The sequence below is a fragment of the Lemur catta genome, chromosome 16 (assembly GCF_020740605.2).
Source record: "Lemur catta isolate mLemCat1 chromosome 16, mLemCat1.pri, whole genome shotgun sequence".
Lineage (NCBI taxonomy): Eukaryota > Metazoa > Chordata > Mammalia > Primates > Lemuridae > Lemur > Lemur catta.
The window spans coordinates 49,141,891-49,158,092 of NC_059143.1; the positions used below are offsets into that span (position 1 = coordinate 49,141,891).

General features: G+C 33.8%; 1 protein-coding gene across 1 annotated transcript in view; it reads left to right on the top strand.

The window, feature by feature from the left end:
- Positions 1 to 16,202, top strand: part of CCDC102B (coiled-coil domain containing 102B) — a 73,167-nt gene that overhangs the window by 29,818 nt on the left and 27,147 nt on the right. The window contains exon 5 of the mRNA XM_045527633.1: positions 11,542 to 11,751. Coding sequence (XP_045383589.1) covers positions 11,542 to 11,751 — 210 coding nt within the window. The remainder of the gene's footprint in view (positions 1 to 11,541; positions 11,752 to 16,202) is intronic.

A 16,202-nucleotide genomic window follows, 5' to 3' on the forward strand; every position in this document is an offset into this window, starting at 1 on the left:
ATATATATATCTCTCACATATTCTCTATCCACTCATGAATTGATGGGTACATTGTTCCCCAGGCCGCTGTTGGAAGCTCCAGTGGGGGGCCGGGCGATTACCTCTCCATGGAGGCTGCCATTGCGAGAGATTGCTCTGCCTGGGTCTCCTCACAGCGGTGGCAGTGGCAGCTGGGCAAGACTATCCAGGGGTGGGAAACCTGCAGCCTCAAGGCCACATATGGCCCTCCAGATCCCCAGACAGCAATGTCTATGTTCAGTTTGCCAGGTATAAACAGTTAATCTTCCAGCTGGTTTGTAATGAAACTGGGACCAGAAAGCAGATTGTATGTTTTCCAATCCTGCTATGCTGCTAAGCATTGATATAATTTTTAATGTTCCATATAATTTCATCAGCTATAATTTTTTAAATGGCATCATATGCCCATCAACTCTACTGTTGTCAGACAACTAGGCTGTTTCCTGTCATTCATTACCATAAATGTCCTTGAAAAATATGCATATTTTAGAGATAACACTTGAAATTAGGTCTTCTGAATGAATTTCTGAACAAAAATGAGAAAATATATCTAAGACTATGAATATTTTTATGACACTTGAAATGTATCATTAAACTAATTTCAAAAAATGTTATTCCCATTTCCATGTCATGTATCCATATATTAGTTTCAATACAACTTTTCTAACACCGGGTGACTCTATTATTAAAAAAGAGAAAGTGTATGTAGGAAGCAGGTGGCTTGCTATTATAAGAAAAATTCCAAGGTTCTTATGTAAAATATTTTAATGTTATTAATATCTATTTGCCAAATTTGCATTGATGTAACTGCATATAGCCATTGCCATTGCCATCATCAGTATCTGCCAGCTGATAGTATTAGTAAATAATATATTTAGTAAAATCAGATATTCATGTATTTTTAAGAGTTTTTTTTTAGCATCCTGACTTTAATCAAGTTATTAAATTAATAAGCAAGTGACCTGAAACTTCACCATCTATTTTCTTGTCTGAATGCATGAACAATAGTACCTATCTTATAAGCTCTAGGGAGGATTGAAAGAAATAATTTAGGCAAATAACTTAGGATAGTGCCTGTCCTATTGGATATTCTCAATGTAATATTAAACATTACAATTAATAAAATGATATATGATAGCACAAATAATACAGTCTGTTATGTTCCTCTATGGTCTAGACATAATGTATCTTCACATTTTAAAAGATCTAATGACTCTAAATATTATAAGCAAACATTACATTTTCAGCAAAGAGCCACCTATTAATTTTGGAAATAAATTATTTGCACATTAACAACAACCAAAAAGTGATCTCGAACCTATTGTCAAAATTAATTTGAAAGTGAAAGAAAATCTTCAGCTGGACTTTGGGTAACAATTTAAATTCTTTTATGGGCTTGAAAATATTCTCAATATGTTTTAAGAATAATTGAATAATTTTATGTGTCCAGTGCTTGTTTGTTTTTCAAGTAAAGTGAATGTACTTATTATTTTCCCCATAGAAATTCTTGTTCTAGAAAGAATTTCAGGTAGTTAACAATATATCTCAAAAGGATGACATTTAAACCCTGTCACTGTGTAGGAACCATATTAATTGGTCAAAGGAATTCTTTATCATATCCTTTCAACTATCTTTCTTATTGGTACTGGTGTTTGTTTCTTGTATCTAGTTTGATGTTCACTCATTTTACATGATCCCAGCAAACTGGTTCTATGCTCCTTTAATAATCTGCTCACAAGAGCTAGTCATTTCCCTGACATTTGGTGTTCAAGAATTTATTATTATTTTTTTGGTACCAGTGACTTTTATAAAGGTTATCCTACAATCCTGACCACTGGGTTTTTTTAGCCTTTAGGTCGTAAACACTTTATATTCTTATTCTACATTTCCTCTTCTGAGAGTCAAACATCCTTACCTCCATGAAGGTTTTTCATCCTATATGCTATATCCAAGTTTAATGGAAAGAGTTGTCATTCTAACCTCCTCCTTTATTTGTCACTGTGACTGTACCTGGCAGGAGGTTCTTCCTTCTCCCATCTATTCTACTTTGTAGAGGTGAGGAGGTGGGGAAGTGGGGCCCTGAGGTGGAGAGTTGAGGTAAAAACAAATATATTAGGGAATTCGGAGGACATTTACCTGGTTCTTGACAGGAACCACTTGAAATTTTCCTTAGAAATGTTTTTGAATTCTGGTCATAAATAATTATTGGAAACTTAAATTTCAAATGACACTCAAGTGTATACTTTGACCTTTATCAAATCATTTGGGAAATTCTTTCCTCTACCATAAATGTCTAATAACTTTTCAGTAAAAAGGTCAGATGAGTTGAAGATTCTTATGTAATCGATCCATAGGCATTGACATTTGTTTTTGAATTTGGACAAATGTTCATGTTGGACTTTGGCTCACTGACATATTTGAGTAATCGATCCTTTTAACAGACTCATGCTTGAGATATTTTTTTCCTCTCCTAGAAGAGAAAACTTAAACTACAGATGTAAAGCTGCACTTCAGTGCACCATTTAATATCACTTTCAAAACTAAGACAATATTTTTGTCCAGCATCCTAAACTTCTAAACTTACTGAATGAATAAAAACCTTGAAACACATTGAAATCTGTATGTATTTATAGTGTATAGAAGAAAAGCATATTTTATCTAGAATACAATCTATCTATGCCAGAGCAAAAATAAAATTCTTCAAGCAGGGCACTGGGAATGATGGTGAAAAGAGCCCATCCTACTATCATCCATTGGTTCCTGGACATATATATTCAGTGTACTGGGGCACAGCCCTGATCATTGGCTGTTGGTCTAAAGTATATGCTACAACCTGGAGGACAGTGTCCCACCTTGCTGAGTGTCTCCATCAAGTTGAAAACCTTATGTGTTCTCTAACAAACCGTTCTCATATTATCCAGCTTGCTGCTCACATGTGATTTGTTATTTGGAGGACTAGTAATGCACCCATTGTTTTACCTTCTTTGCTGTCAAATGTGTCCTAGGTTTTAGGTGATGTTTTTCAGGAATCTCTGTTGATGAAACACTCTGTAATCATTAGATCATGATGCTGGCAGAGACAAGTAAAGAGAAGACAGCCTTTTATGCAGAGTGAAAATCTAAGTGCTTTCAATTCAAGTGAAATCTAAGTGCTGCTTCCTGAACAAAGGGTCTGATGAATTGAACTTGTCACCAAAAGGCAAGCATTCTGATACTTATGGATCAGACCTTCAGCAGAAGTATAACTAGATGATCTTTGCTGAGAGGAAGGCCATACCGTTAGACTCATGCATGGCTTCCAACCCTAGAACTATGACAACTCTGTTTATGACTGCTTATTCAAGCCCTGAACTGGTGGAAGACCAAAAAAGGTTTATAGTCACTGGAGGTATTATCCTGTCCATCTGGCTGCCAAATGCTTCTTCTGTGGTGGGAACTCTTCAATGACTATGATATGGAAGTCACAGATCCACCCCTTTTATGCCCCTACCCATATATGCATCCCTATGCCTCTTGCACAGACCTCTTTGTCTTTAGTCTCTTGCTCTTGCTCTGTCAAGGCCACTGGAAGCAACAAAATGATTCATCCAATTCCTGTGGTTTGTATCTATCCTCATCTCAGGCCACTTGTATCGTCATTCACCATTAATGGCCAGGGTACTTCTCCAAGCACTGGGAAGATTTCTTCTCACTGCTGTCCTTCAGGGCCACACCTGAGTGGGCATGTAATAAATCAGCATCCATTTTCAGTTCATGATAACATAACAAGATGACCCACTCATGGATCATACCTGAGTTCTTGTCCCTTTACATTAGCTCAGTGAAAAGATACTGCCTATCAGGTCATGAGGTGTAAGCTGAGAGAGGGCTGTCCATATAACATAGATACATAACTGGAGGGTTTAGTCTTTCCATCTGTGTTATTTAATGGTGTTTTCCGGACCTGTTGGGCCTGATACTGAATGTATCATTTTCATTTTATGAAGAATTGCTGTTAACTCTGCTCAATTTTATAACTTGGTGGATGTGTAATACTCAGATCATAATGGACAACTCCAGACACATAGTCACTTAATATTCCATGGTCAAGAGCTCATTCTCTAGTAGGAGCTAGTTTTAGCATATGAGAAGATGGTTTCCAAATAAAAAGTAATTCACTTCTACAGATGTCATAGCCTTGTTGAAGAACCCTAGGGGTATGTCCTGTGACTCTTCTATTGGGGTTTGCCAAAGTCTCCACAATGCATTCTTACCTACCACATAGTCCAGTACTATTGGATTTGCTTGGTCAAGTGCTTTGAGCAGCAGAACAGCCTGTCCTTCAGCTTGAAACTGCTGCCATAGCCATATTTTGCTCTGTGTCTCACTAAAAATTTTATACTTTCAAGACACTCCATAAATGGGTCATAACATTATTTCCAAGTGTTATATAACCAGCCTCCAAAAAAAGACTGTCCAAGTACTCTGCATTTTCCTTACTGCTATAACTTGTCTTTTACTTTAAAGGTGATTATTCTGTATGCTCCAGAAAATTGGGTCCCTAAAAATTTCACCAGAGTGGCAGAATCCTTCATCTGTGTATGGAAAATTTCCTACTCTGTGATGCAACTGTGACTTATTAGGGCATCCAGAGCACTTGCCACTTGTTGTTCATCAAGTCTAATTAGCATGATGTCTTTGATGTAAAGGACCAATAAGATAGTCTGAATATCATCACAACCTTTAAGGTCCACTAAGGATATTACATCCAGAAAGAGAGGCTGAGATTGGGCTACTATGTGATTACATTTATAATTGGCCTTCATCAGCCACTATTCCTGTGGTGTTTCTAAGGAGCATACAGATTGTATTTATATGATCTTTGAGGGTGGACACTCATTTCTGTAGTCCCACTAGAATGGGGTATTGCTTCAGGTGTTCAGGTGCAGTCACTCAAATACGCTCTTCCCAGGTTCCAGGGTCCCATTGCTTTCTTCTCAGGGCCCTGACTTAACATAGGAGACCTGTAAAGACTGAGTGTTCAGTCTCTCTGTGGCTCTTCCACGCAGGATCAATTCCTGGGCTTGTGCATACTCAGTCTACTCTGTGGATTCAGGAAGTAAGAGCCTCTTTAAACACTGTCAGGGGCAACTTCTGGCTTTAACAGCATTCCTTGATTTGAAAATTGGCTGACCTGATCTTGTCTGTCATTTTCTTTATGGCTTCCAAGTCATTTAGTAAAATCTATTAAGTCCCAAATCTGTATAATAACCATTGCCTCTGTATTATGTAAGTGCTGGAGCTACGACATTAAATAGTTCCCCTTAAGTTCCAAGCTTCCCCTTCAACTTCATCCTAATCCACCTCCAGTGAGATGCATAGATTCTCTCTATGCATGGTGGTAATGGGGTCTTTGTTCTCATTTTACCATAAGGCATTAAAGTACCAGAACTACATCCAGTAGATCTATTTTTTAGGACAAGTATTAATACATCTTTCTTAGTTTGATTATGTCAAGAAAATAGATTTCTTTCCTCTCTCCCTTTCAGTTTCTTTGCCAGAGTCAGCCATGTTTATCAGTTTCTTTTTTGAATGCAATTATATCTTTAAATTATGTCTTCATGCCCAACACATGCACTAATATTTATATTTTGATAAATGGATTTGCTTTTTATTTATTTAGTACTCAGAGCCAGAAAATTCTCTTAGGCAATATGCCTTAGCTCATGGCACACTATCACCATTGGTCTCTACAAAGTCACTCTCTTCTTTGTACTCATATATTCCTTCCTTCATTCATTCATTCATTTTCTATTTTCTCCATATCTCTCTCCCATACCATTCCCTACACAGGCAACTATTGCAATATGTTGCTTTTCCTTATAGATGTTCTTGAAAAATATATATTTTAAACATCAATAAATGTTAAACTCAACCCTGTCTTTTATCTTTTAAGATTAATTCCTGGTGTAATTGTACTGTTTGAATGTAAGTCATCTCTCTTAAAGGCTTTAGCACGCATTTCCCTAGAATAAGGACATTTTTTCTGCATTATTACTATGACTAAACTGAAGAAATTAATAAATTATTACTATCAATATCTAGTTAGCATTCAGATTCTATTTTTCCAAGAATGTCTTTTATAGCTATTGTTTTAAAGCAGCATCGAATATAGTTTTATTAACGCATCAAGTGTTACATCTTGTTAATCACCTTTTACTCTAAAATAGCTTCTCCCATTATTTCCCTATAAATTGATGTTTTAAAAATCAGATCTGGGTTTTTGTAGAATATGCCATATTCTGTATCTGTCTAATTGAGTGTTAATGGTATCCTTTATTTTTCTATGTCTTGTATTTCCTACAAACAAGAAGGTAGGTCTGGAATGTTTTTTATAAATGACCAAATTTTAATGTTAACAATTCTTGTGTAATTCTGGTAAGATTAACAAGAAAAACTAATTTTTATTCTTCACTATGTTCTTTTGAAGAGTTCATCAATATATCTCTTTTTCAAAATTCTCTCCCCCCAAAAAAGCAGATATTAGAAAAGCAACATATTTAAAACATAAAATTGTTATGCTAAGTCATTCTTAGCACAGATGTAAGGTATAAGGTGATGAGTTAGGAGGTGCTCATTAATACGTTTGCCATGATTTCATTCTTTCTTTTAGCATCATTCTCTGGCTCTGATTCACTTTACCATCTCTTTTCCGTGAATTTTTCCCTGTAAATTATGTGTAAACTTTTTTCTTCTTTACAATTCAATATTAATAATTAAATGTAACTTACTATTTTATTTGAACCTTCAGAGTACTTACATAACTTGTAAGTAAAATGGTTGTTAATTCCTTAGAAAAAACAAACATATGGGTTAACACAAATCATAGTCTCAGTTGAGCAGAAAACTGTGCTTTCTGCAGTGTCAGCACGTTTGATGTTTTTTTGACAGAGAGCAATCAAAACCTCTGAGAAGACCTGTCTGGCAACTCTGGTGCCAAAATCTCTGAGAAGACCTGTCTGGCAACTCTGGTGCTTTAGGCAGTGTCAGGAGGTTTCTTTTCTTTTCTTTTGGTTTTTTTTTTTTTGATAGTGAGAACAATCAAAATCTCTGAGAAGACCTGTCTGGCAACTCTGGTGCCAAGAGAATTTATTTACTTTTTAAATTATTTTTAGGAGAGATTTTGGAAACAGAATGTTTACCCCTTATGCTTAATTACAATATTCTTATAATATATTCATTTTCCCAAAGTAGATCTTGTTAAGTGTTTTGTATTTGCATGTTTCTTGCTAGTAATAGAGTACACTTGAGGGTGTAGTTAGTGCCTGGTAAAATTAAGTCCTATTATAAATACCTTATATAAACCTCTGGTTTCTATTATCACTGGAACAAGATCCACATTTATGAGCTCCATTGTGTTTCACTTCTCAAATTCTGTAAAGTGTCACACTTTCCTGAGTTTATAAGAAATCCACTGTAGCATATCAATATTTGGCAGGAGAGTTGCAGAAAAGCATCTTTTTTACTGTTTTAGTTTTAGCTCAAGGCTTTTTCTCTGGTTGTACTATAACACACTCACAAAACAATTATCATAATTTGGGGATAAAAGCAGCATGTTTATTTGTATTTTTATCTTAATAGTTCCTAGGGTATGTGTAGATGATTATTGACTTCTACATTGAAATGGAGAAAATATTTGGGTATTAAATTTTGTAACACCATTAAGATTTTTTGAGACAGTGCCTGGCTTTTGCAAAACCAGGGGTCTAAGGTCTAAAATACCCACCTTTATTTCTGCAGTCTGTAAGTTTTCTCTACCAGAGCATAATCAAAGACTTTATATGTCCCCTTTCTCTTGCCATTCTCATATACAACACTGACTTACTTAGACGTAGACACACATTTTTAAAAAAATTTGCTTGCATTGCTTTTGATTCACATTCAATCTGAGATATGCATTTTGGTTTCTCTCTTATATAACATCAGTATACATTTTCTTTCAAAACAGTGAAGGAATTTTTTACTCTTAGAAATTCTCAAAAGATTTAAAATAAAATTAAAGTAACTAAAATATATGTGACATCACACATACTAAAATCATTCATTGTGCTGTTGACTTTTGGTCAAAGAGGGACTAAGTTATCGCTGGGCTATATTTAACTATGGACATATTGGACATAGACTTTCATTTAGGGGGGAGTTCCTGCAATTCTTATTTGTGTTTCTAGGACATGTTAGAAAAAGACTGTTAAAAGATCCAGGGTGTGACATCAATAATATGAACACATTTAATTTGAGTTGCCAGACTTTTGAATGTGATTCTACAGAAATTTCCTCTCATCTGAATTAATTTGCTGAGAGACAGAATAAAGAGGAAAAAAAACTTCAAAATCTATCAAATCAAACAAAAACATAAACAAAACCATTGCTGGAGTACAATACCATGGATTCAGAATGTGATAATTATTATTGCAAGAGGATATACATACATTTATCACTATCTTGTTAATTTGTGTGGATGGGATGCACTCAGGAATGGGATCACAGAACTTCAGGTGACTCATGGCTTGGACTCCTTGCACACCTTGAGAGTTTCTTCTACCCTTGAAACCCCAGTTCTCTCATGTATAACACATCCAAACTTGCTGAATTATTGTAAGGATAGGAAATCACTTATATAGCTTTTTACCAGGAACGCATTAGGTTCTCAGGGAAGTATGGGCGACCATCTCCTACTGCGGGGAAACAACAAAGCCTCCTGCTGTTCTACATGTGGCTATCCAGTTTTCCCAGCACCATTTATTGAATGTGGCATTAGAATTGATGATGGTGGTTACACTTGAGGGGGGAAGTGGGAAGAAAGGGAGGAATAGTAAATGAGAAGGTCTTTCTGTGGTTTTGATTGAGGTGCTGATTATATGAGTAGGTTTAGTTTGCCAAAATTCTTTAAACTCGACACATTATTTGTGCACATGTTACACTTTAATAAAAGTTTACTGAAAATGAAAAAATGTAAGATTTAGCATTTATTCATTCATAGCATCTACTACTTACTTAAAACTCTAGTCCTACCCATTATCCATTATAAGGTATTCAATCAATTTATTTAATTTTAGCAATTTCTTTTAAACCCTACAACTTTACAAAGCTTTGACATAACATCATGTTTGTCTTTGTCCAAAAATATATTTACTCTCTTAAAAATAATTTTTCATCACTAAGTTGCTGACTTTTTGTTGCAACTTTATTATTTTCATTCTGATAAGTGATACAGTGATAGAAAGTTTAAGCATTAATCTTAACAATGAAAGTAATGTAATGTTCTAAGTTAGATTGTGAAATACTGTTTTCACCTTATATCCCCAGACAGGCACCCCAAATGTCAAACCACATCATCTAATATTTGATCTCTTAGTTTATTACATTTAATTGGTAAATGAGGTCTAATGCCAAGAATGTAATTTTGGTTTTCTGCATTTTAGAAGCCAGAACATCTCTTAGATTCAGGAACAGAACATTTTCTACAATAATGATACAATTATATGGATATGAAAAAGCAGTTTTTAGACTTTTATATCAAAATTCATTTCAAAGGATAGTATTGAAGCCCAATATTTTTCTTAATGTTGACTGTGTTGGGACATTTTTAGAATTTAAAATGTCGCAGACATATACTTTATAACACTGTAGTACTACACAATACATTGCAATCAAGCCATTTAAAACCAATAATGTAAAAAGAAGTAATTTACAGTTTTCATCCTTAACAAATAGTTTTAAAATGTCTCATATTTTAATCATCTTATATAGTTTACAAAGCATTTTGAATAGTTAGTCTCATTCAGTCTTTACAATACCACAAATTTGGTGGGGCTGGTATTCTCATACTAATTTTACTACTAAGAAAACTTAGCAACATAAAAAAATAAGTGTCTTGTTCAGAATTAGCCAGTGAATAACTGATGGAACCAGGACTATATTCTGGTAATTTTTCTATTGTGAAAACTTGCTTCACTGTACAGATTAGTGCAATAAATACATTGACTCGTGTGCATATATATGCCCAAATACATGAGAGAAATACATATATAATTTTTTTTCTGAAATTTATACCACCTCAGTATTTTTCCTCTAAGTAGCACATTGCTATGAAAAGTACTTTCCAATTAATTTGATTAATTTCACTTCTCAAAAACCCTATCAGATTAGAGAATAAATTGTCCACATTTATGAGAAGATGAAGTTACCTGACTAAACTTATCCAGAGAATAAATGGTGAAGTCAGGATTAGAATTCATAGCTCTGAATTAGAATTTATTATAGAGCTAAAAAGTGATTAATAGTTTCTACCTACAATATCCAGAACAACAAAGAAAATCATAGCAGGCAAATATAATTTAACCTCATTATAATAATGAGCAAATATTCAGATGTAATAAAACTGCAGTAAATAAATATACTTGATATTGCCTTTTTAAACATGAAATATAAAAAAAGTTAAAATAATAAAAATTGACCAAGGGAGATATTAAAATTATCCTAAATCAACAAAATCAGAATTTCTAGAGGTGGTTTTTGGTCACTGGTAATTATAATATTTCCCCAAGTGAATCTAACATGCAGCCTTGGTTAAGAACCACAGGATGAGGGCAGAGGTCAGTAAACTTGTAAGGGGCCATGTAGTAAATATTTTAGGCTTTGCTAGACATATGGTCTCTGTCTTAACAGCACAACTTAGCCATTGTGTGTGAAAGCAGTCATAGACGAAGTGTGAACAATTGAGCATAATTGTGTTCCAATACAACTTTATTTATGGTATTCAAATTTGAATTTTATATAATGTTAATGTGCCCCAAAGAATATTCATCCTTTGATTTCTGCTAACCATTAAAAAGTGAACACCATTTATTATGGGACATACTAAAATAGGCAGGCCAATTTTGGCCTGTGGGACATGATTCACCAACCTCTACTCCCTGAAAATTAAATCGACCTCTCACTCCTGTGCATTTGACTATATTTTATAATAGTGTAATCATGGTACATATTATATTCTATTACATTCACTTGTCTTTACCAATAGTGCTAGCATCGTGCACAGTACGTGCAACCTGAAAGACAAAGAAATATATATATTTTTCTTCCCCAGATAAACGAGTGAATACATGAACTTTAACCAATGAAAATTTCTCTAGAAATGATTTTGTGTCTTTTCAACTGATACATGTTCATCAGTTGAGAGTGGGTATTTCTGCCAAAATATCAGCAGTTTTGCACCTACACGTTTATTTGACTAATATAATCCACATTAAGAGTCACATGAACCAAGGAAAATTATATTTATCTAAGATATGTTCTGGTCTTAGAACTTTTGTGTTGTTCTGAAGTTTTCAAACAAATAGAAAATTTTCTTTTTATAATTATATAAATGGACATTTCCATGAACCTTGCTTAATGGGGCCTGTGTGCTGGATGCCTTACCTTTGGGGAATTACAAATGCTACATGCTGCTTTTTTTTTATTTTTTGTATTTTCTGTGTTTAGCTAGAGAGATTGCAGGCTGAAAATGCCTTCGAGTGGGACAAGAGGGAAATACTTGAAACAGAAAAACAAGGTCTGGAGAGAGAAAATAGAAGGCTCAAGATCCAGGTAAAAGAAATGGAAGAGCTCCTGGATAGGAAAAATGGATTAAGTGCAAACTCTCAAGATCCTGATTTCAAGATTTCACAAATTGATCTGCAAGAGAAAAACAAGGTATGGTTGCTCCTTGGAGCACATGTTCTCTAACTGTGTATTCCCTACCAGCATCTAGGAGGATGCTCTCTTCACTTTCACACACCTCCAAATCGAAATATTTCCTCTTGTGCTGTCTAGTAACTGGTAGAGCTTGCTCTTTGTTCCAGTGTGATGCAAAATAATGTTGTTCATGCATCTGAAACAAAATGTGTCAAATTTGGGGTAAACATGTTAGACTATGACAAACCTTCAGTTTCAATATTTCCAAAAGGAAGGGAAAAAAACCAAGGAAATAAGAAAGAGACATTTGTGGGTTTTGTTTCCTGTTATAGCCCTGTCTCAGCATGTTCCAAGCAATTGATCTTATTTTCAATAAACATATTTTTCCATTAATTTGAGCAGCTATACAATAAGCATTTGTTGGTAGCTATGGTAAGTATCAGTGTAAACATTCAAATTCAGCCGAGGCTCATTGTCTTCTGGTTCTTTTTTATTTAGTCTCAGAACAATTATTTTTGAGTCTATTAAATGCATCATTTTTTCAAACAGCTTTTACAGGCAATGGTATTTGTTAAAACCAGGATTAAATTCAACATTTGCCTTTGGGAAATTTAGGCTTTTTTGTATGTGTGTTATCCTCAAGCCATAGTTAATGTTGTAGATGGAATTTTATTTTTATAAATAGTTTACAGATTCTTAAATGTGCTTTTACTGGCTGACTTATAATTTGTGTGGTTAAGTGTCAGTACACTGCGAAATATATACATCTTTCTACTTTTTTCCATTAAAGTATATATGACATCTTAATGCACAATTCTATTTTTCACTCAATTGGTGTAACAGTTTGAAAAAGTAGATTTCATAAGTTCATATTTTTTAGTTATGTAAGTCATTTATACTCTAGAGCTCTAGAAGCTAAATGGACAGAAAAATTGAATTCCATATCACTTTATTATTTTGTGATTCTAGGGATTTATTGCAAATGCAAGATTAATTGCATTAGTGTTTTATGACTTGGCAATGCAAATATCTAAAGTTAAATGTTATAGTCAGTGATTATAATTTCCTATTACACAGATTCATAAACCATCTATAATAGTGTTTTTGATTCTGACAAACGCACAACTGATAAATCCATAGAAAACTTTTTTTGGAGATTTCTACATCTAAAAGCACAGAATTACCTCAATTATGGAATCCAGTTTGATTATAAAAATACCTCTTTCTATTTGATTCATTTGAACAAGACAAGTATTTATTTATGTTATTCTCTGTGTCAGTCACGGATTTAGATGCTGATAATGAGAAGATTAAAGAATCGTTATTCCTGCCCAGCATGGGCTTAGAGTCTGTATAAGAAGACAAACACATACACTATTATCAATAAAACATTGTGATGATTGCTAAGACTGAAGTAGAATGGGAGCAACAATGAAGAAGTAATTCACTTTATTTAATTTTGACACTTTTCCAGTTAAATTAAAATGTCATAATATAAAGTATGTCAGGAAAAACGAGGGTTGATTTGGGCCTGTTTGGAGCTGGCATATGTACCAGTTGGTATGACCTATCATCAGGGTACACTGAGACCAGACCTGGGCTCTTTGAGACCAATGTAGTTCTTCAGCCTAGGACTAGGCAGAACTTGTAGAGTGAGATGATTCTGAAAGGTCTGACCAAATAGGCAGTATGCTCATTGCATAGAAGACTATAGGATTCTTTAAGTATAAATCATATTTTGATGGTGGGGGTAGTATTGGTGATTTTTACCCTCTTCTTTAATAATTCAGACTCACTACTGAAACCCAAATAATTACTTATTATGGAACAGCTGTTGGTCAAAAATCCTTAGTGCAACAGAGACCCTCACAGAATCTCAAAATGTCAAGATTCTGATACCCTCAAATGCCAAATGAATCAGAGCTGTGTATAGAACATGTCAAAGGCCAGGGAATAATGTAGATTTGTTCATAATAACAAAACCATATTGTAGTTTTAACATTACTTCAATAAGGATTTATTTATGTGTATGTAAGTACCATATATGAGTATCATATCTATTTATATATAAATACCATATATGAATAAGTACCATGTATACATATATGTATGAGTACTACATATATATGTATGTAGGTACTATATATGACTACCACATATATGTATGTATATAGGTACAATATGTGAGTACCACATACATATTTATATATTTGTATATAAGTACCACATAAGAATATCATGTCTATATTTGTATTTAGGTACAATATATGACTACCAAATAAACATATTACCACATATATATGTATATAAGTACCATATATGAGTATCGTGTCTATATATGTATAGACAACCCATATATGTCTGCTGTCTGCGGCAGTGGAAATAGGCGGTAAAGGATGGTGCTGCAAACACCCCACAATTATTAGTCTCTAAAAGAAATGTAAGATCTCTTACCACATGACATTTGCATCGAATCATATTTACCATCTGTTTAAGGCAGACACAAAACTACCTGCTACTCATAGAAATCCCCACATCAACAGATTTTTAAAATATCTTGAGTTTTAATAATCTTCTTGTTCAATAAAATTTGTATAAATCCCTATTAATTCAAAGAGAGAGGACTTTTCATATGGTGTTGCATTTGCTTTTTTGACTTTAGTGTTTTAGGGAATACATTTTTAAAGAAAATGGCTTTCAATTTTAAATTGCACTATTAATCTAAAAACAAAGAATATCCTTCATGTGAGTGATCTAATAACATGAATCTCCACCTAGTATTTGCTTTTATATACTATGTTTAAGAATATGTGCACATCAATCTTTTACAACTTAAAAGAAAATTCAGTAGTACACTTGAACTTTTTTGTGGACAGATTGGAAAATTACCACTCTGTGCTATTTTTAAAGCACAAACCACTATCATAGACTTTTCTGGAACAATCTTGCATGCAAATCTTTCTATTTTTCGATGCTTTTGAAAATAGTGGCACTGTTCCTTGGTTCCATAGCATCAGCATAACTGACAAAATGACATCAGACAACAGAACTTCAGTGGCAGTACTGAGTGCTCTTCTCAGATTGAAGCCTGCATTTTAAATGATGGAAAAGATGTTTGAGAACTAGCTTTGTGAAAACATCAGAAAATCAAAGTGTATGTTTTAAGGAGAAGAAATGAAGCTACATTTGAAACTCTGATTCTATAGCCAAGAGTAAATTATATTGGTTATGCTTGTTGATTAGAATGTATATTTTCATCTACCCTTTTTTATCCACCCTTTTATCAAAAATCCACCTATACTTATGAATATGCAGACATATAAATATTGGAATAATTGATATGATTAGATATTTTTTAAAAACATTTTCAATACACTCATAAAATTTGGATTCAACAATCTGAACTATTTGCTATAAAACGTTTTTAGTTTTCTTTTACAAGACCAAGGTAGCTAAAAATCTAAGTGTATTAAAAATTATAGTGTTATCAAAAGTGGGGTGTACATGTCACACTGTGATGTGGAAAGAAACTACTAATACGTTTTTGGCTGTTGGTGTTAGAAAATCCATCTTGTAGTTTATAATATATATTAGTAGAATAGCATATCTGTATAACATAATTAAGTTAGTATATTTTAGAAGGTAATTTAAAATGGGTAAACTCATAACTTTATGCAAACATAAAATGAATACATTTCAACTATTTTATTTTACCCATTAATTAATGAAAGAAACCAGTAAGATATCACAGCCAGTTCAAAGGAGAATCTAAATATCAAACAATGAGGTACCCAGGAATGTTGAAATGAATGTCCTTAGTAGATGCAAAACTGGCTCTTCCACAGTGGATAGGAAAATAAATTACATTGTCACCAGATGAAATTCTCCCACCTGTGTATGGGCAAGAATCATTTATATTGCTATAGATTATCTACAAATTACAGAGTTGTGTGTAAAATAGCTTAAAGATATTAAAAGTTGCAGGATCCTACAGATTGAGATAATCTTACATGGAGTAATGTGTTAGACACAACTACCAGGAATATCTGTTGATCCTTTCAAAGTCTTTCCCAATTTTCCCTGACAATATAAATTTTTGGATGTGCATGCTTAATAACTCTTTACATACGAATACATCAACAAACACTTGGAGAGTGTTATTCTAGATTAGGGGCAGTCAGACTTTTTCTGTAAAGGTCAAGATTGTAAACATATTCAGCTATTTTAAACCCCATGTCTCTGTTGCACATTTAAAAAATTTTAGAAGCCTTCAAAAATGTAGCAAATATTTTTAGTTCATAGTGGTACACAAACAGGTTTGTTGCTGGATGTGGCTCTTGAGTCATAGTTTGAGGTCCCTGGGCTGAAATGTATGGAAAAGACCAAGAAGAAAAATGTGACAGGGCCAGGTACAGGGTGTTGAATGACAATAGCACCTCTGCCCAGCTAGAGAGCAGTGCCCAGAAGGC